The 26,950-nt window shown below is 51.2% G+C and overlaps 3 protein-coding genes across 5 annotated transcripts; 2 read left to right on the forward strand and 1 right to left on the reverse strand.

Annotated features, from left to right (window-relative positions):
* Nucleotides 1–10,153: 10,153 nt before the first annotated feature.
* Fbxw5 (F-box and WD repeat domain containing 5) lies at nucleotides 10,154–14,599 on the reverse strand. 3 transcript variants are annotated; one of them, XM_045141547.1, is made up of 9 exons: nucleotides 14,561–14,599; nucleotides 13,350–13,565; nucleotides 12,949–13,106; nucleotides 12,522–12,696; nucleotides 12,296–12,444; nucleotides 11,699–12,122; nucleotides 11,227–11,374; nucleotides 10,927–11,139; nucleotides 10,154–10,842 (listed from the first exon to the last, which is right to left on the reverse strand). In XM_045141547.1, the coding sequence occupies exons 2-9, from the start codon at nucleotides 13,540–13,542 to the stop codon at nucleotides 10,599–10,601; spliced, it is 1,704 nt and encodes a 567-aa protein (XP_044997482.1). In that variant the 5' UTR covers nucleotides 13,543–13,565; nucleotides 14,561–14,599; the 3' UTR covers nucleotides 10,154–10,598. The 3 variants fall into 3 exon arrangements, with proteins under 3 accessions (XP_044997482.1, XP_044997483.1, XP_004654160.2); XM_045141548.1 differs by lacking the exon at nucleotides 14,561–14,599 and adding an exon at nucleotides 14,030–14,554 and having other exon boundaries at nucleotides 10,927–10,944; XM_004654103.3 differs by lacking the exon at nucleotides 14,561–14,599 and adding an exon at nucleotides 14,030–14,553.
* A 203-nt stretch (nucleotides 14,600–14,802) lies between these two features.
* C8g (complement C8 gamma chain) lies at nucleotides 14,803–16,718 on the forward strand. Its single transcript, XM_045136719.1, has 7 exons — nucleotides 14,803–15,310; nucleotides 15,402–15,538; nucleotides 15,717–15,787; nucleotides 15,873–15,980; nucleotides 16,228–16,329; nucleotides 16,415–16,453; nucleotides 16,534–16,718. The coding sequence occupies exons 1-7, from the start codon at nucleotides 15,026–15,028 to the stop codon at nucleotides 16,545–16,547; spliced, it is 756 nt and encodes a 251-aa protein (XP_044992654.1). The 5' UTR covers nucleotides 14,803–15,025; the 3' UTR covers nucleotides 16,548–16,718.
* A 6,746-nt stretch (nucleotides 16,719–23,464) lies between these two features.
* Nucleotides 23,465–26,950, forward strand: Lcn12 (lipocalin 12). Its single transcript, XM_045144345.1, has 6 exons — nucleotides 23,465–23,593; nucleotides 24,005–24,141; nucleotides 25,045–25,136; nucleotides 25,200–25,307; nucleotides 25,442–25,543; nucleotides 26,885–26,950. Exons 1-6 carry the CDS (start codon nucleotides 23,477–23,479, stop codon nucleotides 26,911–26,913), a joined length of 585 nt encoding a protein of 194 aa, XP_045000280.1. The 5' UTR covers nucleotides 23,465–23,476; the 3' UTR covers nucleotides 26,914–26,950.

Raw genomic sequence — 26,950 nt, forward strand, 5'->3', positions numbered from 1 at the left:
AGAAACTGCTAAACCTGGCATGGTGGTATAGTTCTTTAGTTTCAGCACTCAAGAAGCCGAGGTAGAAGGAGGGAGGAAGGAAATGGAGACATGGGTCTGGGGAGGTGGCTTGGTGATTCATAGCATGGTGGTATAGTTCTTTAGTTTCAGCACTCAAGAAGCTGAGGTAGGAGAGGGAGGGAGGGAAGAAACAGAGACATGGGTCTGGGGAGGTGGCTTGGTGGTTTAAGGTGCTTGCAAATCCTGCCAAACCAAATGTAAATCCCCAGCCAACTACATAAAGCCACGTGGGCATTCATTTGCAGTAGCAAGAGACCCTGGCATTCCCCTTCCTACATACACAAGCACACACACACATGCAAATAAAAAAAAAAACAAAACATTTTTTTTTAAAGAAACAGAGCTGAGGAGATGGCTCAGTGGTTAAAGGCACTTGCAAAGCCTAGCAAACTGGATTCTATTCCCAGTACCCATGTAAAGCCAGACTCACAAAGTGACACGTGTCTGGGGTTTGTTTGCAGGGACAAGAGGTCCTGGTGTGCCCATTCTCTAAATACTTTTTTTGTTGTTGTTGTTTTTTGTTTTTCAAGGTATGGTCTCACTCTAGCCCAGGCTAACCTGGAAATCACTATGTAGTCTCAGGGTGGCCTCGAACTCTGCGATCCTCTTACCTCTGCCTCCCAAGTGCTGGGATTAAAGGAGTGCGCCACCATGCCCGGCTTCTAAATAAAATTTTTAAGCATTTATTTATTTGAGAGAAAGAAGCAGTTTGAGAGAACAGGCTGCCAGGGCTTCTAGCCAATGCAGATGAACTCTAGAAACTTGCACCACCTTGTGCCTCTGGCTTACGTGGGTGCTGAGGAATTGAATTTAGGTCTTTAGGCTAAGCAGGCAAATGCATTAACTGCTAAGCCATCCCTCTAGCCCCAGGTTTTGTTTTGTTTTCCGAAGTAGGGTCTCACTCTAGCCCAGGCTGACCTGGAATTCACTATGTAGTCTCAGGGTGGCCTCGAACTCTCAATGATCCTCCTATCTCTGCCTCCCGAGTGCTGGGATTAAAGACGTGTGCCACCGCACCCAGCACAGCTTTGCTTTTTTTTTTTTTTTTTTTTTTTAAGATGCAACTTCCCATATGGTTGCACCATTTGACAAACAGGAAGTAATTTTAAATTTAGGCCATTATTTGGTCTTTCTTGCCTACTATCTAACCTATCATTTTTTGTGTGTGGTGTACATGTGTGTTCACATGTATGTGGGCAAAGGTATGTGTGCACACGTGTGAGGGCCAGACAGGTGTTTCCCTCAGTTGCTCTCCACCTTACTTATTGATACATGATCTCTCACTTGAACTCAAAGTTCACCAATCGGCTAGTCTAGCCAGCCAATTTGCCCTGGAGATTCCCTGTCTCTGCCTCCTGAGTGCTAGGATTCCAGGTGGGCCACCATTGCCTGTCTAGTATTTACTATCTCTAGTATGTATGAGTGCTGGGATCCAAAATCAAGTCTTCATGATTGCACAGCAAGTGCTTTAACAACTGAGCCAACTCTCCTGCCCCCATCATTTAATTTTAAACTTTTGTTGTTTTTTAAGTAGGGTCTGGCTCTAGCCCAGGCTGACCTAGAATTCACTATGTAGTCTCAAGGTAACCTCAAACTCACAGTAATCCTCCTAAGTCTGCCTCCCGAGTGCTGGGATTAAAGGCATGTGCTACCACACCCGGCTATTTTTTTTTTATTTTTTTACTTTATTTTTATTTATCTGAGAGAGAAAGAAAGAGAGAGAAGCAGGTACTAGGGCCTTCAGCCACTGCAAAGGAACTCCAGATGCATGTGCCACCTTGTGCATCTAGTTAATGTGGATCCTGGAGAATTAAACCTGGATCCTTTGGCTTCAATGTGTGTACATGTATGTATGTGCATGAGATAAATAGCCCCCCCCCCTTTTTTTTTTTTTTTTGGTTTTTCAAGGTAAGGTCTCGGCCTCCTAGCCCAGACTGACTGGGAATTCACTGTGTAGTCTCAGGGTGGCCTCGAATTTACAGAGATGCTCTTCTGCTGAGTACTGGGATTAAAGAAGTGTGCCACCATGCCCGGTTTATCCATGTCTTTTGAGATAAGGTCTCATTGGCCTGGAGCTCACCAAATAGGTTAGACTGTCTGGCTAGTGAGCCCCAGAGATGATCCTGTCTCTCCCTTCCCAGTGCTGGAATTACAGGCTTACACCACACCCAGCATTCTACACGGGTTCCAGGGATAAAACTAGCCCTCATGCTTGTGAGGCAAGCATTCTACTGACGAGATACTGCCCCAGTCCCTCATCATATATTCATAATTCATTTCATATTCATTCATAATTATTTATTTTATAACACTCATTAATAATTTTAAAATAACCAATAGAAACTGCCAGTGTTTGGGTATTTCTTTACTCAAACTTGTTCCTGCCGTCCTGTCCCCACACCCCTCGTGTTGAGGAAAAACACCTAACTAGACACCTTTCTGGAACCATAAGATACTGAACTTAAAAGTTTTATCTTCAGGTGTCTTTTCTTGGTTGTGGGAGAAGCGTTTAATTGTGTTGCCAGACTGGTCTTTGAACCTCAGGCCTCAAGGGATCTTCATGACTCATCCTCCTGAGTGCTGGGACTTAACAGATACACACCTCTTTTTGCCCCGTGCTAAGGATGGACCCAGGGGCTTGTGCATGCTTAGCAACTCCAGCCCCATCTCCCCTCCCCCCTTTTTTAAATATTTTTTTAAAATTTTTATTTGAGAGAGACAGATACAGACAGAAAGACAGGTAGAAGGAGAGAGAGAATGGGCACGCCAGGGCTTCCAGCCTTTGCAAACAAACTCCAGACGCGTGCACCCCCTTGTGCATCTGGCTAACGTGGGACCTGGGGAACCGAGCCTCGAACCGGGGTCCTTAAGTTTCACAGGCAAGCGCTTAACCACTAAGCCATCTCTCCAGCCCCCTTTTTTTAATTTATGAGAGAAAGAGAATCGGTATGCTAGGACCTTAGCCACTAAAAACAAACTCCAGACGTGTACATCACCTTGTGCACATGAGTCACCTATGCATCTGGCTTATGTGGGCTCTGGAGAGTCAAATCTTGATCCTTAGACTTCACAAGACAGACAAGCTCCTTAACCCCTAAGCCATATCTCCAGCTCTTTACTTCTTTATAACTGCTTCTCTCACACACACATGGTTTTTTGTTTTGTTTTGTTGTTTGTCAAGGTAGGGTTTTGCTCTCGCCCAGGCTGACCTAGAATTCACTGAGGTCTAGGATGGCCTCCTACTTCTGCCTCCTGAGTGCTAGGCATGTGCCACCATACCCAGCTTTTCTCTTTTTTAAAAAAAGTTTTCTCAGCACTTTGAAATTACAACTCTTGTCACCTGGATAAAACATCTGCTACTTTATCATTGTATTTATTTAAGAGAGAGAGAGAAAGAGAGAGAAAAGAATGGGTGTTCCAGGGCCTCCAGCCACTGTAAGTGAATTCCAGATGCATGCACCACCTTGTGTAGCTGGCTTACATGGGTGCTGGGGAATCGAACCTGAGTTCTTAGGCTTAGCAGGCAGATGCCTTAACCACAAAGCCTCTCTCCAGCCCTACTGTGGTTTATTTTGGATTGTTCCATGTTTCAGTCAGGTGCATGCTGCCCCGGGGTTGGTTTTTGTGCAGAGGGTGCAAGTTTGGGCCACTTGCATGGGCTGCTTGCCCAGCGCTGTGTTGGGATGGTGCATGCCGCACGGTATATGTGAGATGCAGCCTCCCTTGCCCTAGATTGGCTTTTGCCCTTTCAGGGAAAGATTATCCTTCCCCAAGAGGACTGGTTTTGTACTGTAGTAAGTGTCCCTGTGACCTGCTGTGTGCCTCTTCTCTGTCTTGAGTGTCACGTTTATAGGAAATGCTAACTCGGAGGGGGACGTTTCTCCAACTTTATTCTTGTTTTTCCAAGTTGTTGGAACTATTTTTGTTCTTTTGCCATTACATATAAATTTTAGAATTAGTTTGTCTATAGCTATAAAAACTCTTGCTAGAATTTGATTGGTTGTGGATTTTGCTTTCCATGTCATGGCCCAGAATTTGCTTTTCCTCACACCAGATCGGGAGGCATTTTACTACAATTTATTTGTTGGTAGGTGTGGAGAATTGACATTTCTGTAGAATCTTTAGTAGATGTGTGCTGTCCTTCCTTCCCATTCCCTGATATGCTCAGCTAGTGGTTCTAGTTAGGTTATGTGTTTATGTAGATTTTGAAGAATTTTACATTTACATAATTTCATCACCTATGACAAGGAACACTTACTTTTTCTTTCAAGTTGTTCTACTTTATTTATTTATTTGAGAGGAGGGACAGAGAGACAATGGCTGCCTCAAGGTCTCCAGCCACTGCAAACAAACTCCAGACGCATGTGCTACCTTGTGCATCTGGCTTACATGGGTACTAGGGAATCAAACCTGGATCCTTAGGCTTTGCCGGCAAGCTCCGTAACTGCTAAGCCATCTCCCCTGCCTGACTTTCTTTTGCTCACCTTATCGTTCCAACTTAAGTGTGAGATTTAGCAGGGATGGTGAGATGGACATCCTTGCCATGTTCTGGCCTTCTCACTGTTGAATGTGATGTCACTTGTAGGATGTTTTACTGGTGCTCTTTCAAGTTTAGCAGGTCCGTTTGCCTTGCAGTTTGCCAAGGTGTTGTTTTGTTTTTTTCAAGGTAGGGTCTCTAGCTCAAGCTGACCTGGAATTCACTGTGTAGTCTCAGAGTGGCCTCAAACTTACAGTGATCCTCCTACTTCTTTAATGATCATTGTAAGTTTTAAGATGTGAGTGATTAGGGTAGGATTGGTGCCATTATAAGAGTGTCTTTTGGACTGGAGAGATGGCTTAGCTGTTAAGGTGCTTGCCTGAGAAGCCAAAGGATCCAGGTTTGATTCCCCAGGACTCATGTAAGCCAGATGCACAAAGTAGAGTATGTGTCTGGAATTCATTTGCAGCAGCTCTGGCATGTCCATTCTCTCTGTCTGCCTCCCCCCCACCGAACAAACAAAATTAAAAGTTAAAAAAATATTTTAACTGTCTGGCTCACAGCTTTAATCCCACTTGAGAGGCAGAGGTAAAAAGATTGTTGTGAGTTCAAGGCCACCCTGAGACTACATAGTGAATTCCAGATTAGCCTGGGCTAGAGTGAAACCCTACCTAGAAAAAACAAAGAAAATGTGTCTCTGTTTCTTCCACCAAGTGATGATCAGTAAAGGCTTCCTTGATCTTTACTTCCCTCCCAGCTTCTTCCACTGAGAGCCAGATTTGTCCATTACAGATAACTTCATCTCAGATATTCCTTTAAAAAAAAAAGATTTTAGTTATTAGACACAGAGGGGCAATTGAGAGAGAATGGGCATGCCAGGGCCTCCAGCCACTGCAAACAAACTCCAGATGCATGCACCACCATGTGCATCTGGCTTATGTGGGACTTGGAGAATCAAACCTGGGTCCTTAGGCAGGCATATGCCTTAACCACTAAGCCATCTCTCCAGCCCTGCACTTGTTTTTAAAATTTTTATTAGCATTTTCCATGTTTATAAAAAATATCCCATGTTAATTCCCTCCCCCACACTTTCCCCTTTGAAATTCCATTCTCCATCATATAACCTCCCCATCACAATCATTGTACTTACATATATACAATATCAACAACCCTCCTTCCTTCCTTTCTCTTCCCTTTATGTCTCCTTTTCAACTTACTGGCCTCTGCTACTAAGTATTTTCATTCTCACACAGAAGCCCAGTCATCTGTAGCTAGGATCCACATATGAGAGAGAACATGTGGCGCTTGGCTTTCTGGGCCTGGGTTACCTCACTTAGTATAATCCTTTCCAGGTCCATCCATTTTTCTGCAAATTTCATAACTTTATTTTTCTTTACCGCTGAGTAGAATTCCATTGTATAAATGTGCCACATCTTCGTTATCCATTCATCAGTTGAGGGACATCTAGGCTGGTTCCATTTCCCAGGTATTATAAATTGAGCAGCAATAAACATGGTTGAGCATGTACTTCTAAGGAAATGAGATGATTCCTTCAGATATATGCCTAGGAGTGCTATAGCTGGGTCATATGGTAGATCAATCTTTAGCTGTTTTAGGAACCTCCACACTGATTTCCACAATGGCTGGAACATATTGTATTCCCACCAGCAGTGTAGAAGGGTTCCTCTTCTTCCACATCCCCGCCAATATTTATGATCACTTGTTTTCATGATGGTGGCCAATCTGACAGGAGTGAGATGGAATCTCAATGTAGTTTTAATCTGCATTTCCCTGATGACTAGTGACGTAGAACATTTTTTTAGATGCTTATATGCCATTTGTATTTCTTCCTTTGAGAATGCTCTATTTAGCTCCATAGCCCATTTTTTGATTGGCTTGTTTGATTCCTTATTATTTAACTTTTTGAGTTCTTTGTATATCCTAGATATTAATCCTCTATCAGATATATAGCTGGCAAAGATTTTTTTTCCCATTCTGTAGATTGCCTCTTTGCTTTTTTCACTGTGCCCTTTGCAGTGTAAAATCTTTGTAATTTCATGAGGTCCCAGTGATTAATCTGTGGTTTTATTGCCTGAGCAATTGGGGTTGTATTCAGAAAGTCTTTGCCAAGACCAATATGTTGAAGAGTTTTCCCTACTTTTTCCTCTAGCAGTTTCAGAGTTTCAGGTCTGATGTTAAGGTCTTTAACCCATTTGGACTTAATTCTTGTACATGGCAAGAGAGAAGAATCCATTTTCATCCTGCAGATATATATCCAGTTTTCCCAACACCATTTGCTGAAGAGGCTATCTTTTCTCCAATGAGTATTTTTGGCATTTTTATCAAATATCAGGTGGCTATAGCTACCTGGACTTACATCTGGGTCCTCTATTCTGTTCCACTGATCTACACGTCTGTTTTTGTGCCAGTACCATGCTGTTTTTGTTACTATGGCTCTGTAGTATAGGTTAAAATCAGGTATGCTGATACCACCAGCCTTATTTTTGTTGCTCAGTATTATTTTAGATATTTGAGGTTTTTTGTGATTCCAAATGAATTTTTGGATTTTTTTTTTCTATTTCCATGAAGAATGCCTCTGGAATTTTGATAGGGATTGCATTAAATGTGTAGATTGCTTTAGGTAAGATTGCCATTTTCACAATATTGATTCTTCCAATCCAGGAATAAGGGATGTTTCTCCACTTTCTAGTGTCTTCTGCAATTTCTCACTTGAGTGTTTTAAAGTTCTCATTGTAGAGATTCTTTACTTCCTTGGTTAGGTGTATTCCAAGGTACTTTATTTATTTATTTATTTATTTATTTTGATGCAATTGTGAATGGGAGTGATTCTCTGATTTCATCCTCTGTGTTTTTGTTGTTAGCATATATGAAGGCTACTGATTTCTGTGTATTTATTTTGTATCCTGCTACACAGCTGTAGGTTTTGATCAGCTCTAACAGTTTGCTAGTAGAGTTTTTAGGGTCCTTTATGTATAGTAGCATGTCATCTGCAAATAATGATAATTTGATCTCTTCCTTTCCAATTTGTATCCCTTTTATGTGTGTCTCTTGCCTTATTGCTATGGCTAAGACTTCCAAAACTACATTAAATAAAAGTGGGGACAGTGGACACCCTTGTCTTGTTCCTGATTTTAGTGGAAAAGCTTCCAGTTTTTCTCCATTTAGTAATATGTTGGCTGTAGGCTTGTCATAAATAGCTTTTATTATATTGAGATATGTTCCTTCTATTCCCAGTCTCTGTAGGACTTTTATCATGAAGGGTTGTTGGATTTTGTCAAATGCTTTCTCTGCGTCTAATGAGATGATCATGTGATTTTTGTCCTTCAACCCGTTTACATAGTGTATTACATTTATAGATTTGTGTATATTGAACCATCCCTGCATCTCTGGGATAAAGCCTACTTGGTCAGGGTGAATGATCTTCTCGATATACTCTTGTATTCTGTTTGCCAATATTTTGTTGAGAATTTTTGCATCTATGTTCATGAGGGAGATTGGTCTATAATTTTCTTTTTTTGTTCTATCTTTGCCTGGTTTTGCTATCAGGGTGATGCTGGCCTCATAGGAGGAGTTTGGTAGAATTCCTTCCTTTTCTATTTCCTGGAAAAGCTTAAGAAGCAATGGTGTTAGCTCTTCCTTAAAGGTCTGGTAAAATTCAGCAGTGAATCCATCTGGGCCTGGGCTTTTTTTAGTTGGGAGATTATTGATAACTGTTCGGATCTCCATATTTGTTATAGGTCTATTTAAGTGATTAATCTCATTTTGATTTAATTTAGGCACTTTTTTTCTTTTTAAGGTAGGGTCTCACTCTATCCCAGGCTGACCTCTCACTCTGTAGTTCCAGGCTGTCCTCCAACTCACAGTGATCCTGCCTATCTCCCGAGTGCTGGGACTCAAAGTGTGTCTGGTTGCTACAGTTTTGACTTATGGATTGATGGTAGTTTCCTGTCCAACTTTAAATCAAATTCTAGGTCCTTCCCAAAAAGTTGCTCAAGTTCTGCAGCTTCTCTGGAGCCTATTTGCACATGTTGAATTTGCGGTGATGTTTTAGACATGTGGGGTTGGAGCCCAAGGCCCTGAGGATGTCAGGCAGGTGCTCTGCCACTAAGTCCCATGGGGCAACTGAGGTTTCTGGCTGCTGTGTGGTCATCCTTTCCTCACTCCACTCCGAGTCTCGTGGTTTTGCAAGTGCCCCTGGGACTTTCGCAGCACTGTAGCCTGGACTGGTGGATGCTCACTGCGTCTTTCCCCTCTGGTGGCAGCAGCTCCCAGGCAAGACCTGGCTTCCCGGGCCCCATATCATTGGCTATGTGGTTCCCACACCAGCAGGACCTGGTAGCCTCTACTTCGACAGCTCTGACCTGGGAAAAGACTTGCCTTGTTCACCCCATCTCCTACATGTCATTTTTCTCTGTTCTTTCTGGAAGGTCAGCTGAACACGAGCTCCCAGAGCAGCAAGACTGTTCACCAAGCCCACTCTGCACACTGCTCACCCTGGAAGCTGACCCTGCTAAAGCTTGAACTCTCTCATTTTCCCTGCTGCCAGTCACAGTAAACCCCGAGTTGCGACAAGGAAAATGAGGTGATCCCGCAGCCCAGGCAAAGTCCAAGGATCCAGCTCGAGCTGCCCTTCTGCACCCTGGGTCCTACCTGCCTAGGTCCTCAGAGCTCTGCTTGCCTCCCTTCTCCCACCCAGGGCATAGGCAGGGTTTTGGTGGTACTGAGACTTGAACCCAGGGCACACCAGGCAAGCAATCTGCCACTGAGCTATATACCCAGCCCACATTTTGTTGTTTTGAGGTAGGGTCTTGCTCTAGACCAGGCTGACCTAGAATTTACTATGTAGCCTCAGGGTGGTCTTGAACTCTCAGTGTTCCTCCTACCTCATCCTCCCAAGCGCTGGGATTAAAGATGTGTCACCACAGCTGGCTCATTTCTTGGTTGTGTGCTTATGTACATGCTGGTGTACACGTGTCAGCCAGACAGCAGCTCAGCAGCCCTGCCCACCTTCTCCCAAGGCAGGATCTCGAGCTGGCCTGGGGCTCACTGATTAGGCTAGACTGGCCAGGAAGCCTCCGGCTCCACTTCCCCAGTGTTGGGCTTATAGGTACGTGGCCCTCTTCCTTTTTGTGTATACCAGGGGTCAACCTCATGTCCCCATGCTTACATGAGAAGCACTCTACCAACCGAGCTCTCTCTCCATCTTTATTTTTGAGACAAAGTCTCACTAAGTTGCTCAGGCTAACCCCAAACTTATTCTGTAGGCTTGGTGACCCTTGAACTCCCCATCCTTCTGCATCAGTCTTCAAGGAACTAGAATTAGAAAGCTTTGTCACTATGGCCAGCTCAGGGGAGCTCTCCTGAGGACTGGGACTATCTTCTGAAGCCCTTCCTGCACCTGCCCCCTTTGCAAGCTCAGCCTGTTGTACCAGGCTGGGCTGTGTCCCTTCTTCCTGTGGCTGTAAGCACTCCAAAGGTCGGCAGGATGCACATCTGTACCAGCATGTCCCCTTCAGCCTCCTGGGGGAATGGAGGCAGACACCGCCAGGATGACAGCCAGCTACGCTGGCCCCTCTCTGCAGACACACGGAAGGCTGTGCTGCTGCCAGTGTTTATTAGGCCTGAGCGGGTGGTGAGTGCACACGCAGCACCCTGGCTACTCCTAGCACCGCTGTGTACACCAAGTCACCGTGGGCCACCAGCACGGCCCCCGACAGTGTGGGTACCCAAGGAAAAGCCAGCTCAGGGCAATATGAGCCGCCATCCCAGAGGAAGGGGTGGGTGAGGAGCAGAGCCTTCAGTGTCCTGTGCACCTCAAGCTGGCCAAGAGGCTGATGTGGGGCCCACATGCTGCTCACGGCAGCTACACTAGAGCTGAGCCTGGCGGCTGAGTGAGCAGGTTGCGTGCGTGAGTGTGTGGGGGTCAGGCTGTCCCCCTCCTAAGGCATTACTGCTATGAGCTTCTCTGTCTCCGTGCAGAAAAGAACCATGGGGCATCAATGTCCCCAGTGGGTCCCAGTGGCTCAAGTCACCAGTGTCCTCAGCGTCTATGGCTTGCAAACCAGGAGAAAAAGGGGCGCGGGCGTGGGCGGGGAGCCTGAAGGACACGCACAGTGCGTGGTGAACGCCAGGCTTTGATGGTGGCGTCATCGCTGGCCGTAAGCAACAGCTCTTGCTCCTGGGGGCTGAAAACCACCGAGTTGACCACGTCCTCATGCCGCAGCTTAGCCAGGCAGATGTTGTAATGGCGGTCCCAGATGTAGCCGTGCCGGTCCTCAGCCCCGCTGCCAGGACAGTATCTGGATGAGCTGTGCCCACTCGCCACACCCCTCCCCCTGCCTGAGCTCCGGGGCCCTCCTGAGCCATACCTAGCCACGAAGTCCCTGCTGACGTCCAAGAAAATGAAGAAGCACTCGTCATTGGGGGTGTAGGCGCGGTGCGCTCGCAGGGCCCGCTTCACCTCCCGCATGGTCTTGAGGTCAAATACCAGCAGATCGATCTCCTCTGCGATGGGTGGTGGCTGCATGGGGTCGGCTACCACTGAGCCAGGGGGCCAGGCACGGCTGTTCACGTACAGGTACCTGAGCAAGGGGCATGCGCTCGGTACGGGCGTGCTGTTACGGGGCAGGACCATCTGCAGGTGCCCCACCCAGAATACTGGGGCCCACCTGTTGTCGGGGGACAGGCCCATGCCGATGATGTGTCCATGTACGTCAATGACATGGTCCAGTGCGTCAAAGAAGGCGTCTGAGCCCCGGCCCTCACCCAGCACGGGCCCTGCCGTCGTCATCTGGTGTGGCAGGATCTGCTTGATGCCTGCAAGGAGATGGGGAGGGACCATTCAGAGCTGTAGGCATCACCACCAAGGTACCCCTGCTCCAGAAACATCCTTGGGAGTTTATGCCTACACTGGGGCTCCAGATCTCCAGTACAGATCCCACCCGGTCACTTGTGGACCCTGCCTGTTTCCAGCACTGCTACTAAACCAAAGCCGTATCCCAGGAGCAAATGGATGACCCTAACTTTGTGAACTTCCTGGCCCCACCAAGAGCTCTGGGGACTGAGGAGGACTTGGTGAACACCCGAGTGGTGTGGCAGATCCTCCCAGGCTGGGCCTGGCTTGGTCCAGCTTACAATTACCTATCTGGTGTGGTGAGTAGGTGAGGCAGCCAGTGGTGAAGATGAGGTACTTGTTCCTGGCATCAGCAGTGTTGGGCTCCGGGGGCTTGGTGCGGCCTTGGGCCAGCAGCTCAGCCACCCTGGTCTCCAGGGCACAATCTGACAGCTGTGCATGCCCATCCAATATGCCATCCATCATGTGCCGCAAGCCCTCCTTGACTCGGCCAGGAGCATGCAAACTTGGTTCGGCCTCCTCGTCTTCACTGTCCCCACCCAAGTCAAAGACTCGGCAGGGGAGCGTGGCCTGGTCACCAGCATCCAGCAAAAGGTCAGGGCTATCAAAGCGGCTGCAATCAGCCACCATCACTGTGCGGATGGTGCTGGCATTGAGGTTCTGAATCTTGAAGAGCCGCTTCACCACATTAACGTTCTCTGACTCCACATCCTGGGTGGGTACAAAACAGGGCCTCAAACAAGTGGGCAATGGCCAGTGGGCCAAGCCCGGGGAGCAACCCACCTGCATATCCCATCTGCCTTGTTCTGGTCCATCCCCATCCACACCTCCCCTACCCTCACTTCACCTTTCCCTGCCTACTCTGTCCCTGCCCCCACCCTCACCTGGAAAGCATTGTTGAGCCAGAGCACCGAACAGGATGTAATGTCTCCAATGCGGTGCAGGTTCCCCGAAATGAGGCTGGTTTCCGTAAGCCAGCAGCCAAACACATCGTAGGGCTTATTGCGCACACGCGACAGCAGGGCGAAGGAATCTGGGTGTGTGTCGGGGGAGTAAGGACAGGCTGCCAGCAGGCACAGTGGGGCAGCCCGACCCCAGGCTGATACTCACCCAGGCTGATGACAGCAATCTCACCCGACGAAGAGTTGTGTGGCCCCAGGAACACCCCTGAAGCCAGCAGCAGTGAGTCGTCCTGATTGAACTGTGAGAACTGGGTGTAGCTCCAGTTATAGGGCCGCATATCCGCGCTGTGCAGCAGCGAGATCGTCAGGTCATTGTTCCAGATCTGTATGCCAAAGGGGCTGCAGGGTGACTGCCTGGCCAGGTTGTGCTGGCGGTACAGGAAGTCCTGGCCCTTCACACACCCACTCCCACCAATGTAGGTAATCCATGGAGCAAGAGGTCTGGTCTGTCCTTAGATCTGGTGTGCCCCATGTGGGCTGGGCCAGGCCTCCACACCAGATCCTACCTAGCCCTCTGCTCTCCCTTCTGGCCTCTCTTCCCACTGAGTTGGGCTGCACAGAAGGGGCACCCTTACCTTCACTGTGCAGTCCTTGGAGCAAGAGGCAAACTGGTACCCTGAGTGGGAGAAGCTAAGGTGTAGGACCTGGTCAGTGTGCTCCTTCAGCGTTTGCACCTCCACGCAGGGTACCATGTCATAGAGTCGCTGGAACTCCTCGTACCAGGATGTGGCCGCTGTGGGCAAGATAATGTCATCCCTGGGTTCAAGTCTCCCTCAGCAATCCGGGCCAACCATGGCCACCTAGAGCCGTGCCATGGTGGCTTTGGAACCCACAAGTTAGTGATCAGGCCTCAACCAGGGGTGCACCATTTATGCACCTCCACACCTGGCATGGCCCATATGTGAGGTAGATGCTCGGGGCCATGAGGCAGAGCCCTGTGAAGCTAGTGGGTTTCCAGACATGTGCAGGAGCTGACCTGGGTGGCGGGGCACATCTCGGGCCACTTGGTAGTAGCGATAGAACTGCTCCTTCCATAGAAACTCGTCGCGGGACACAGCCTGCCACTGGCGGCACACCAGCCCAGCAGCCAGCACGTCTGCAGGACCCAGGCTCAGGAAGATCTGGTAGACAAGGCTGTCGGGGAGCAGGGATGTGCTCCCCTCGTCCATCGTGACATTCTGCCCAGGTGGCCCTGAAATCCAGTAGTGGCTGCCCTGAACCCACACCTCCCCTTCAGCACCCCCCAGGAGAAACCCATGATCTGGGGTCCCAGCCATGGCAATCCTGGCTGTTCCTCCAGCCCCAACAACTAACTGCCCTGCTGAGAATTCCACTGCACTGAGCATGTGCGGGAAGGCACCACTAACACTGCCCCACCATAGAGCCAACACTTCATAAAGTCATGTTCCACCACCCCACAAAACCCATGGGCACCATGGACTTGTTAGAACAGGTAGCAGGCACGCCAGTGCTGCTGGGACTGGTACAACCTGAGGAGGAAGTGTCCCCCACTTCTTCACACCTTCCAATGACGCCCTTTGACCTCCCAATGCCACAGGCCCAGGGAGGCATCTGGGTACCAAGGAAGGCAAGCAAGTCTAGGCTGCCTGACCTAGCCGTGAAAACCCAGTAGCACTCAGAGCTCCCGTCTCTGACCTTGCTCTCCCGGGACTATCAAGGGAGGACAGACTTCCTTCTGAGATTCCTGCTGGCCAGTGGCCTGTCTTGTGGCCTTAGGGGAGACTGCCAGGAGTATGAAGGGGGTTGTGTCAGAGGAGACAGCAGGGACTAGAGTCTGTTGCAGGGTAAACTGGGCAGCAGCTCATTCATTCACCCACTGGGGCACCATCAGGCAGACAAGTTTGGCAAAAGCCAGCCAAGGCCAGTGATTGCCAGATCAAGCCAGTGACGGCTGGTGAGGTGTGGACAAGGCAAGACAAAGTGAGTGACAAGGCCGGAGAAAGTGGGGAAAGACAAGTGACCGTGGGGGAAAGGGCCAGTGACGGTGGAGACAAGGCAGGGCAAGGCCCGTGATGAGGGACAAGGCCGGTGAAGGTAGGAAAGGACCAGTGACCGGGAAAAGGCCACCAAAAGGCGGGACGAGGCCCGAAACAGGGCACAAAACCGGTGACGGGGCGCGGGACTGGTGACGCCGGCGAGCGCAGTGGGACGGAGACCCGGACTCACCGCGGCGCCTCCGCCGGCTGAGCTGCGCGGGACCCGCTTCCGCCGAGCCGCTCCAGCCGCCACCCACGCGTCTCTATGGTGGAGCTAGGCTCGATGCCACGAGCCCCGAGGCATCGATAGCCGCCCCGCGCGGGCAGCCTGCAGTCTCCGCTCTTGCGCCTGCGCCTGGGCCTCGGGCCCGGGCTCCCCGCCAGTGCTTCCCTATGCGCCTGCGCGCGCTCGGGCTAGCGCGTGGAACAACATCCCCGGCGACGTGGAAGGGCGGCCGTAGTGAGCTCTGAGCCCGGCGTGGCCGGTTCGAGATCCCATACAGGTTCTCACTGCCGCTGGGCCTTGAGCAAGTGATTTTACGAGCCCAGTGTTGTTGGCTCTGGAATAAATCGGCTGCTGGTGTGCAGAGAGTAGAGCACTGAACTCTGTTAGAAATCTGGGCGCAATGGTCAACACGGACTTTGTGCTCATGACATGATGCCAAGTCGCGGTCAAGGCCAGGTTCCTGACCCAGGATGGGGGTTGGACAGACATGGACTTCCTAGGCCACGCTTCCGGTGGCACTGGACAGTGGACTCCGACCTGGGACAGTGCTGCCCTCAGCCCCTGGCACTTCTGGCCATGCTGTCCCCTGGGGCTGTGCTGGTCTTCACGCTGCTCCTGGTAGCCGGCTCACTGAGCCATAGGGCTCGGAAGCCCACTGAGCCCCCGTCTCCCATCAGCACCATCAGGCCCCAGGCCAATTTTGATACTCATCGGGTAGATACTGGGGCATGTAGAGGGTGGTAGAGAAGCAAGGTTCCTAGGCTGTCCTGTCCCCAATCCTGAGTCCTCCCTGGCCTGCTCTCAGTTTGCAGGCACATGGCTCCTGGTGGCTGTGGGCTCTGCCTGCCGCTTCCTGCAGGAACAGAGTCACCAGGCTAAGGCCACCAAATTGCAGGTGGCTCCCCAGGGTGCAGCCTTGGATGTCAGCACCTTCACCAAACTGTGAGTCCTAGGGCAGACTCTACCCTCACCCCTGACCCCACTTTACCCTGGCCTCTTAATCCCAGTCCCTTGTCCTCTGTCCCTTCTGCGGCCTGGATGTGTATTCCACATATCTGGCCCGGGGTCTCCAGAGCCTGAGTCCCTCCTCCCACCACTCACTCCCCACACACATCTCCAGGGATGGAATTTGCTGGCAGGTGCGCCAGCTCTTCAGAGACACTGGGATCCCTGGCCGCTTCCTGCTTCAAGGTGAGGCAAGGGCGGTGAGTAAGAGGGGTAGGGTTGGAGGGCCAGGGTGAGGGGCTGACTTACCGTCACCATGGCTCTGTCTCAGCCCACGGGGCCCGGTGGCCCGTGCATGTGGTGGTTGCGGAGACTGACTACCAGGACTTCGCCATCCTGTTCCTGGAGCGCGCACAGCGGCTGTCTGTGAAGCTGTATGGTATGTGGAAGCCTTACGTCCACACAGGATCTCACGCTCTGCATCCTGGAAGGGCCATCCTGCTAGAGCTAGGTGACCCCAGATGGACACACAGACCCTCCCCATGCCCTTCCTGTTCCAATACTCCATACACTGGGTACTTTGGGAGGAGCTGCTGCATGTGGGCTAGTATGGGGATAGAGCCCTGTTCTCTGGGTACCCCACCTCTACTTCTTCTGGGACCCCAGGAACCCTGTTTATCCCACAGCCCGCTCACTGCCTGTGAGTGACTCTGTCCTGAGTGTGTTTGAGCAGCGGGTCAGGGAGGCCAACCTGACTGAAGACCAAGTTTTCTTTTTCCCCAAGTATGGTGAGTGTCTTCAGCCTTGTACCCTGGACCCTCCCCCATCCCCGGCTAATATCCTGCCCTCCTTGACCACCGTCTGGGCCCCTAGGTTTCTGCGAGACCGTGGACCAGTTTCACATCCTGGATGGTGAGTGGGCAACAGGGTAGGGGAGTGGCAGCTGAGGTGAGGGTCCCTTTGGCCTCTTCTGAGTCTGATGTCTGCTACAGAGGTGCAGAGATGAGTCCGGCAGGCAAGCAGCTGCTGACAGTGGATGCACACCACCCTCTTCAGTGAGCCCAGAGTGCCTTGAGCACACACCATCCACCTGCTCTCTCTCTCTCCTGTATGATCCCAGAAGAGCCTCTCCACCAGCTCTCATGGTCTAGGGCTCCTCAGTAAACATTGGACTTGGCTCTGGGTCCTCTCTGTCCACAAGGATGGGGTGACATGACTACTGGGGTGGGAAGGGAAGGTACCTTGCTCCTTTTCTTTGGTTTTTTTTTTTTGTTGTTGTTGTTCAATTTTTATTTATTTATTTGAGAGCGACAGACACAGGGAGAAAGACAGATAGAGGGAGAGAGAGAGAATGGGCGCGCCAGGGCTTCCAGCCTCTGCAAACGAACTCCAGACGCGTGCGCCCCCTTGTGCATCTGGCTAACGTGGGACCTGGGGAACCGAGCCTCGAACCGGGGTCCTTAGGCTTCACAGGCAAGCGCTTAACCGCTAAGCCATCTCTCCAGCCCATTCTTGGTTTTATTTTTTAAATTTCTTTTTGGTTTATTTTTATTTATTTATTTGAGAGCAACAGACCGAGAAAGAGACAGAGAGAGAGAGAGAATGGGTGCACCAGGGCTTCCAGCCACTGCAGACGAATTCCAGATGCGTGCGCCCCCTTTTGCATCTGGCTAACGTGGGTCCTGGGGAATCGAGCCTCGAACCGGGGCCCTTAGGCTTCACAGGCAAGCGCTTAACCGCTAAGCCATCTCTCCAGCCCCCTTTGCTCCTTTTCCATTTGAGGACCCTTCTCCAGGGAGGTGGGGTTGGAAATGGCTCTTCTACCTAGAAGCAGTGGATCCCCACTCTCCCTGAGCCTGTTTCCCTTCTGCAGTGGAGTCCCAGTCTGTGACACCTGCTTTCCATTGTTGCCTGCTCGTCCACTGGGCTGCCTTGGTGCCCACAGGGTCGCCTTCTCTAAAGAGGGCCACAGGCCTGCTGGCAGATCCTCTAGGCCCCTCCTGACCCTGATCCTGAGAGCTAAAGAGCCTGAGATCCTGGGTCCCCAGCCATGGAAATACAGGGGTGAGCTTGAGAGAAAACTGTTCTCTCAAAGTTGGGGAGAGCTTTCCTTTGCTTGGTTGGGGGTGGGCAGGAAGCCTAATTTATGGGTCAGTTAGGCATGAGCATGGGACTCTGGACACAGGGAAGAGACCTGTGACAGACTTGATCAATCCCTGGGAGTCCGTAACCAAGGTTCTAACAAGGTTACAAGCCACGGACTGGGAAGGAAGGTGTCTTTCCCCTTAAGAGATAAGAGGGGAAAGGGTGGGAAGAAAAACATGTTCTCTTCTCCAAGCAGGGGTGGCCCGCCCAGACCCTGGATGCTCTGTCCAGTCCCGAAGACCAGAGTTGGGGTTTGGGGAATGGAGCATTAGTCCAGCCACGGCTGGACCTGAAGCTACTCCTGAACCAGACACTGCAGAGCTGCCTCTGGCCTGCTGATTCCAGCACTTACAATATTTCATGTTTTTTTAAAAAAAGATTTATTTATTTGAAACAGAGGGTGGGGGAGAATGGGCACATCAGGGCCTCTAGCCATTGCAAACGAACTCCAGATGTATGTGCCACCATATGCATCTGGCTTATGTGGGACCTGAAGTCCTTAGGCTTCACAGGCATGCACCTTAACTGCTAAGCCATCTCTCTAGCCCTCTCATAACATTTAAGGTCCTAACTGTGTCCCAAGTCCTGGGGATGTGGAATAGGCAGGTTCCCTACTCTTGGGAGCTCAAAGTTCAGGCTCAGTCACCAACTGATCACAAGGAAGCAGGGTGACCTGGTACCTTGAAGCTGGTCCCCCTACCTCAGCCTTCAGTGTCCTTCCCTCCAGCAGTCCAGGACACCCCAAATGAGCTGTAAGCCACAGCACAGGAGGAACTGCTGTCTAGTCCTGGTGCAGAGTTAGGAGAAGCCTTCTCTTGATCCAGCCTGGAGGACAGAGGGCCACAGGGGTGGGGTAGTGGCTGCTGGGGCAGGCCGCAGGTTCCCTGGAGAGTGTTCTGTGGCTTACGGTGAGGGGTCCTACTATGACCTCCCAGCGTCTCTGCACAGCTGGATTCTTTATTTTATTTATTTATTTGAGAACAACAGACAGAGGGAGAAAGAGGCAGATGGAGAGAGGGTGAGAGAATGGGCATGCCAGGGCCTCCAGCCACTGCAACTGAACTCCATAGGTGTGCACCCCCTTGTGCATCTGGCTAACGTGGATCCTGGGGAATCAAGCCTAGAACCAGGGTCCTTAGGCTTCACAGGCAAGCACCTAAACCGCTAAGCCATCTCTCCAGCCCGATAGCTGGATTCTGAGAAGTCAAGTAAATAGGGAAAGTGAAAGGCTAGGAGCTGGAGGGAAAGGGTTTTAAGATACTGCCCTATGCCTGAAAACTAGAGACCATGGGACGCAGGTCTCACAGAGCCTGGCCTTGTCCTCACAGCCCTGGTCTCAGGACACCCTCCTCTTGGCCTGCCCCACATCCCCCAAAACAGAAAGTGAGGGTGTCACTCCACTGAGTGTCAGTGCCCTCACAGCTAACCCTAACCTAACCCTCAGAGTCTCTGCTTTGTCACCTTGTGGGTCTGGGTGAGCTGAGCATAGGGCCACACAGCCACTCGGTTCCCACGTGGATCCAAAGACAGAGCTCAAGAATTGACACATATGTTAGTTTTCCGGAAGTGCTTACCAAGCTTTGGTTAGGTAGCTGGGGAGATGGCTCAGCAGTTAAGGTACCTGCCGAAGCTTGAGGGCTTCTCAGGGCTGGGTGGGAGACCACCAGGCTTCATTCCCCAGACCCCATGTGAAAAAGCTGGGCATGGCCACACACATCGACAATCCTAGCCCACAGAGCAGGAGTTGGGGGGAGGCGGATGGAGACCAGGGAACTCCTGGGGCTTGCTGATGGAAGCTGCCTCTGAGCTGAGGGAGAGAACCTGTCTCAAAGAAAGAAATACTTAGATGAGCAGTTAGAAGACACAACGTTCCTTCCGACCCCACACGCAAATACATGGGGGCTTGCATGTCTGCAGATGTGTGTACACATCACATACAAAGCTCTGGTTAAATTTGTAAAATTTAGGCAAAATAGTGACAGCTCTATGCATTTCTTTTTTTTTTCATAGGTATAGAAATATTTATTAACAGAAAAGGCCTACAGACTCATTTTTTTCATAGGTATAGAAATATTGATTAACAGAAAAGGCCTACTTCATTTTTATTTTTATTTTTTGAGAGAGAGAAAGAATTGACACCAGGGGCCTCAGCCACTGACTCAAACTCCAGCCTCTTGCTCCACCTAGTGGGTATGTGCAACCTTGCGTTCGCCTCACCTTTGTGTGTCTGGCTTACGTGGGATCCCGAGAGTCATCTCCAGCCCTCTGCATTTTTTTTTTTTTTTTGAGATTGGATCTTGGTGTGTAGCCCAAGCTGGCCTTAAACCTGAGATCCTCCTGTCTCTCGGCCTTCTAAGTGCTGAGAATACAGGTGTAAGCTGCCATACCTGGCTTTACATACACCTGTTTTTGAGATAGGGTCTTATGTATCCAAGGCTGGCTCCAAACTCGCTGTATGACCAAGGATGACTTTGAACTTCTCAACTTCCTCCTGCCTGTACTTCTAGAATGCTGGAATTGTAGGCATGTCACTGTGCCCATTTTATGCAGTTCTGGGAACCAAACCTGAGGCTTTGGTAGGCTAGACAACCACTCTACCAATTGAACCACATACCCAGCTCCTGCATATCTTTTGGGTTTAAGAAGATCAATTACAGCTGGGTGTGGTGGTGCATACCTTTAATCTGAGCACTCGGGAGGCAGAGGCAAGAGGATCACCATGAGTTCGAGGCCACCCTAAGACTTCATAGTGAATTCCAGGTCAGCCTGGACTACCAGAGTGAGACCCTACCTCTAAAAACCAAAAAAAGTTCCATCAGATATATATATATATATATATATATATATATATATATATATATATATATATATATATATATATATATATATCTTAAGTAAATAAATAAAAATAAAATAGTAGGAGAATCTTGTATTTTCTTTAAAAAAAAAAACAAGGGCTATTAATTATAATTTGCATCTTGCCTTCTAATTCTAATAGGTAGTTTATAGTATCTCAGAAGAAAAAATAGCTTTCAAACACTGTGGAGGCTAGCATCTAACTGTCCATCTTCCATGAGACCACAGTGTTGGGGTGGGGCACAGAGCAAGTTTTGTCCTTGAGACCTACCCATTTATCCTGGACATGAGGGACCGTGCCCCTTCCAAAGCACTGGAAGTCCCATGGGCAGACCCAGGCAGTAAAACACCTGCTTTCCCATCACACAGATGCTCCATGGACAGACAGCCCCTCCATACGGGACAGCTCCTTCCAGCCTCCCCAGGAGCCTTCTGCCACCCAGGAGAGCATCCTGTGGAAGAGCTCTGGGGTGTGGGAAATGAGCAGAGAGAGGGTCAGCACCCAGGAGTCCTCTGGAAGAGAGGAGACAGGGCAGATGGAGGAGGCAGTTTTCCTCACTGTCCCTGTTGTGTAAAGACAGTTAAGGTCAGTGGGGAGGACCAAGGGGATGGAGAATGCGTGGCAGAGAGAGGAGTCCCGGGGTGAGGGACACAGGGCAGTCAGTGCAGCAGGGAAGGAAGGAAGGCCCTGCTTGCAGGGTGGTGGGACTCAGGGTACAGGGATGAGGTAGCTGTCTTGACCAGGACACATCCCCAAGCTCAATGCAGGAGCTTTGTCATCTGTCCTCCCTATATCCTGGCATTGTGAAAAGGCAATGGTCAAAGTTCCAGGACATCCCATCCAGATCCCCTCGAATTCGATCTGTTCAGCTGCTGCATGGTCCAGAGCATCTGGTTCAACAGTGGAGAAATCAACTGTAGCACTCAGAACTGGGTGAGGGCTCTGCCAAGAGGGGTGCACAAAGTTCTGGGGTGGGAGCCTTGAGCCAGGGCACTCCTTTGGGCCCAGGGACCCCATAAGGTCCATCTGTGAAGGACATGGTCCCTTCGTACTGCTCCATATGGCCTGGAAAGACCCAGTCCACCAAGGATCTTGCTTGGGTAGAAGCTTTTGAGACCTGCCTTTCCTTGTCCTGAGACAAGCTATGGGCTGTTGTTCCCCAGGTACCCCAAATGCCCTGCCCTGTAGGTAAGACAGTGCATGGAGCAGGCTGAGATGGCCCGGAACCCCATTCCAGAGGTTCAGGCAGTCACACCCTCCCCAACTTGAGTTTCCACAGCCTTGCTCCTCTTGGGCTAAGGAGACTAAGAAGAGCAGAGCAGTTGCCCTTCATGGCCTTGGGGGGCCCCTGGCTCCTGCCCAGGACAGGTTGCTGGAGGCCCAAGGACCTATTGTGATGAGCTCAAGTCCTCTGTGACCAGGGCTGGGTGAGGGAGAAGGTGAGTAGGGGACCTAGGTGGGGAGAAGGCAGTCGGGACAGGGGCAGGTGAGGGAGAATTGGTGGCCCAGGTGAGGGGCAAAGGAGGTGAGTGGGGATGAAATGGCAGAAGCAGGTGATAGGTAAAAGGTTGACGATCAAGCTGGAAGCTTCTAGGTTGGGTATACTGTCACCCAGAGGTACCTGGGCTGGACCTCCTGACCCACTAATGTTTCAGGAGTACCATACACTTCAGGGGCCCTTGGAGTGCAAAGGGGTTCAGGGAGGACCATTCACCCCAGGCCCATTGTCTGATGACAACAGTGGTTGGAACCCTCACTCCTGTCCATGCCCCCCCTCCCAGCCAGCCCTGTCAGATACAGCCCACCTCCCATAGGGAACCTCCTTCTATAGGGACTCTCAGAGGGCCTGCTCCCACCAGACCTGATCCCACAAGATCTCGCTCTCACTGTTCATACTCTGTGGTAGTTTGAATAGATGGCCCCCCAATATATTCGTGTTTTATTAGTTTGTAGTTTAGATCTGCAGCCACCTGGCTGGAGGAGGCGTCACTTGGCAGATCTTAGGGTCCAGCCCTGAGGTGTGGGGGTGGATTTGAAATTCCAATCCAGAGATATGCAAAATGCTTAGTTCTATCTGGAGTTCCTGAAGTGTGCTATGTGGCTTTTGGCTTGTAACTTCTCTCTCTGTGTTTGGACCTGTGAAAGCAGGCCAGCTTCTTCTGCTGTTTTGGAACTTCCCCTGGACCTGTAATCGTCAAAAAATATCCCTTCCTCCATAACTGTGCCTGGTCTGGAAGTTCATCTCAGCGAATCTGAAGCTGCCTGATATATACTCCCATAGGACTTCACTCCTAAAGAGCCTTGTCCCCACTGGGTCTGCTCCCACAGGACTGCTCCCGAATATCCCTTACTGCTGCAGGGGCCCACCCCCAGCCTCTGCCCTCCCCTCTGGCCAGAATCCCTTTGAAATGCCCTCAGGTGTCCAGACGCTCTTGAGGCCCTCCCTTCTCCCCCCCTGACCTCCTGGCCCTGTGCTGTCCTGACCCCCAGAGCCTGACCAGCGCTTGCGCCCACACTCGTTTCTGGTTGTGGGAAGCCATGCAACTGCCTGGGGGGTTGACAGGCTGGCCCTGCAGGTAATGAACTATGGGGATTTGGGACAGTCATGCACCCTGCCTGGGACAGCATGTACTTTGACATGAAGTACAGATAGGGTGGGCCTGAGCAGGGGTGTGACCCCCTTCCCTGTGTGGACACTTTGATGAGGTACAACAGTCACAAGAGGGCCCCAGCAGGCTTTCCCACTCCTAGCTGGGACCCTGGCAATGGTCAGGGTCTGAGAAGGGCCTGCCCACCCTCTCTCCATACCCACCTTTCTTCCTTCCAGGTTCCCTAGGGAGGGGCACTAGCCTGGTGAGCCATTAAGAGGTCAGTTTCTGGGCAGGTCTCACCAATAGCCATTCATCTGGCAGGCTCTGTCTTTCTGGAGTCTGATGGCTGCTGGCATGGGCCCTTGGTGGGCTCTGTTGCTTTTCCTGCCCCAAGTCCTGCAGGGCCAGAACTCAACTCCACCAGGCTCTCCTGGGCTGAAGAGCTTCCACAGTGACCAGGTATAGGATACCCAAGGAGGAGAAGAAGAGGGAAGCAGATGGCCAGAGTCTGGGTTAGGGAGGGAGGATGCATGCAGACGGGTGGGCGTGTCCAAGGAGGCCAGCACGCAGGCCCTGCTCTGACCAGGCGCCAGCCCCGCTCTCAGAGCCTCTGGGTTAGCCATTTCTCCCAGACCGCCATTGATCACTCTGTCCCTCTGTGTATGTACAGAAACCAAGGCTCAGGAAGATCACCTGGCAATTGACCGGGGCCACCCTCTCCCTGCCAGACCAAAGGCAGGTTGTGGCTCGCAGCATTCTCACTGGCACAGGCCAGATCTGAAGCTGCCACCTGGGGAGGGGTCCTGATGGCTGTGAGCTGCCCAAGGTGGGGTTAGAGGTGCCTGGCTCCACTCACGGCCAGCCCTGCAGTTCCAGGGGGAGTGGTTTGTCCTCGGCCTGGCGGGCAATGCCTTCAAGAGGGAGGACCGGGAGTTGCTGAATCCCTTCATCACAAATTTCGAGCAGAAAAGCAACAACCAGCTCGAGGTATTCAACTCCATGACCCGGTGAGTGGATTGTCCTTGCCGCCCACGCAGTCAAGGACCCAAGGCTGCCTCCCAGGAGCTGTGAGTGACCCAGCCACACTATGAGCTACAGTGCCTTGTCTAGAGGCCTGTCTTCCCCCACATGGCTCAATGACCACGGCCAAGCCCCAACCCATCTGGTGGACTGTGTACCAGAGGGGAGGCATTCGGTGGATCAGCCTGGAGGTGTGGAGTTAATGGGTTTCAGGTACCCATGGGTTCAGGGACTCAAACACTGTGACCAGGACTCATTTCCCTCTCTGTGCCCATTACTGCCTGTCCCTTCCTGAGCGCTGTTGGGCAGGTTCTCATCTCACAGTACTCACAGCAGTAGAAAGCCCCAAGCTAGCCAGGCGTGGTGGCGCACGCCTTTAATCCCAGCGCTTGGGAGGCAGAGGTAGGAGGATCACCTTGAGTTCTAGGCCACCCTGAGACTACATAGTGAATTCCAGGTCAGCCTGGGCTAGAGTGAGACCCTACCATGGGGAGGAAAGAAAAAGAGAAAAAAAGAAAGCCAGCCCGCCCAAGCTGACAATCACCCTCAACCCATTCTGAGGCTTTCTGACTTGAATATCAGCTACCATACCCTGGAAGGGAGCCTCCCACTTCAAACACCTTCTTTCTGCCATGCACATCCACATGGATGTGGGGATCTGTGTTTGGCTGCACAGGAGCTGTCCTTATGGCGCCACTCCTAGGAAGCCTGAATAGCCTGAAGGGGAATTGGACTGAGGCCTGGAGAGGGAGGACAGGATCTTGAGCTTTCTGTGTCCTTCTGGGCCATGGGCCCTCTCCAAATGAATAGCTGATTCTTTTCTAGGTTCCACTGGGGTGGGACTAAACAATTTCCTTCGCCCCCCTGCCACTCCCTTTCCCCTCTCGCAGGGGCAAGCGCTGTGACACATGGTCTTATGTGCTGATCCCCACGGCCCAGCCTGGAAAGTTCATTGTGGACAACCAAGGTGAGAATGACATGGGTGGGAAGACAAGCGTCACTTCAGGAACCTGATATCCGTATTCCTTACGGCCAGTGCCCGAAGCAGACAGCGAGGACGTGCAGGTTATGGATACTGATTACACGAATTTCGCCCTGGTGCTGTCCCTCAGACATACCAGCAGCAGGACCATCTCCAGGGTCAGCCTTCTTGGTGAGCCCCCACCTTTCCAGGTCCTGTGTGAGACCCTGTATGTTTGGGACAGCCGGGGGTGATCCCAGGAGTTGGGGGCAGATGCCCATCTAACACCAACTGCTGAGAGCCACGCTGTGTTCCTCGGGCCACAGGTAGAAGCTGGAGGCTGCCTTTTGGAACATTGGATAAGTTCTTCTGCCTGGCCCAAAACCAAGGCCTCACAAAGAATAACCTCATGTTCCCTGATGAGACTGGTAATGGGTTCTCAGGCAGTGGGTGATGGGAAATGGGGACAGCACCCCGAGGACCTGGAAAATGGTGGGGCCTCTTGGGTCCTCTCAATCCCTTTGGCCAACCTTAGGTGGGCACCCTGGATACCCAGAGGCCATGAATGAGGTCTGGAATCACCGAGAGGTTGAACCAGAGTTTAGAAGGGAGGTCTCGTGGCTCTCACTCTCACATGAGTCCCAGGCTACCTCTTTTTTTTAATGTTGTTTATTTTTATTTATTTATTTGAGAGCAACAGACAGACACAGAGAGAAAGAGGTAGAGAGAGAGAGAGAGAGAGAGAGAGAGAGAGAGAGAGAGAGGGAGAAAATGAGCACTCCAGGGCCTCCAGCCACTGCAAACAAACTCCAGATGCAGGCGCCCCCTTGTGCATCTGGCTTATGTGGGTACTAGGGAATCGAGCCTTGAACTAGGGCCCTTAGGCTTCACAAGCAAGCACTTAACTGCTTAGCCATCTCTCCAGCCCGCAGGCTACCATTTCCTAACCCTGGATCCCTGTCCCTGACCAACCCCTCCCCAGATTGGTTCCCTCGTCCCAGGACCCCTGATGTCCTGGTCACAGGGGACTTGGGATTGTTAGGGAAAGAACCTGGGCTTGAGCAGTCCTGGGCAGGAGAGCCCCTGAGAGCCCAAGGCTGCGGAGCTTTGGGGCTGGGCCCTGTCCCTAGCCTAACTGTTCTCTTGGACAGGTCAAGACTTCCAAGACCCTCCTCCTCCAGGGCTATTCCACATTATGCTGTTTGATTCCCACATTTGATTCTTTACATCTGTTAAGCCACGTGCACACACACAAGCATGTGCACACGAACACATGCCGACAGGCACATGTTCACGCACGCACACCTGCTTCCACAAGCATGCGCTCACATTGCATACTGTTGTTTGTTATTTTGAGACTGGGTGTCCATATGTATGTAACGCGGACTGTTCTGGGGTCTCCATCCTATTGCCACGGCTTCCCAAGTGCTGGGATTTCAGGCCAGCACTTCCACACTTTCCCGATTCACACTGCACACAACATGCACATACACAGGGTCACGTGCGTGTTTGCACGCTCAACTGTGCCTGTGCCAGGCCACTGGATCTGTCACAGGCGGAGGGGCCTGTGGGGACAAACAGGGCTGTGCAGGTTCTTAGACAGGGCTGACGACAGAGCAGGGCCCTGGGGAGGGAGGCATGTCCCCCAGCCCGTTTCCCTGGCGTCCCTTCCTCCTCCCTGCTTTGTCCTCCTAAACCTTCCTCCAGCTCTGCCCCTCTGCCTCTCTCCCTTATCTTCCACCCCGACTCTGTGTCTCCTACCCCATCAGGCTGGTCACCCCATCTGGATGGCTGCTGAAAGATAAAGCATTTCCTGCCAGCATGCTCCCACTCCT

Source organism: Jaculus jaculus, chromosome 1, assembly GCF_020740685.1.
Source record: "Jaculus jaculus isolate mJacJac1 chromosome 1, mJacJac1.mat.Y.cur, whole genome shotgun sequence".
NCBI lineage: Eukaryota > Metazoa > Chordata > Mammalia > Rodentia > Dipodidae > Jaculus > Jaculus jaculus.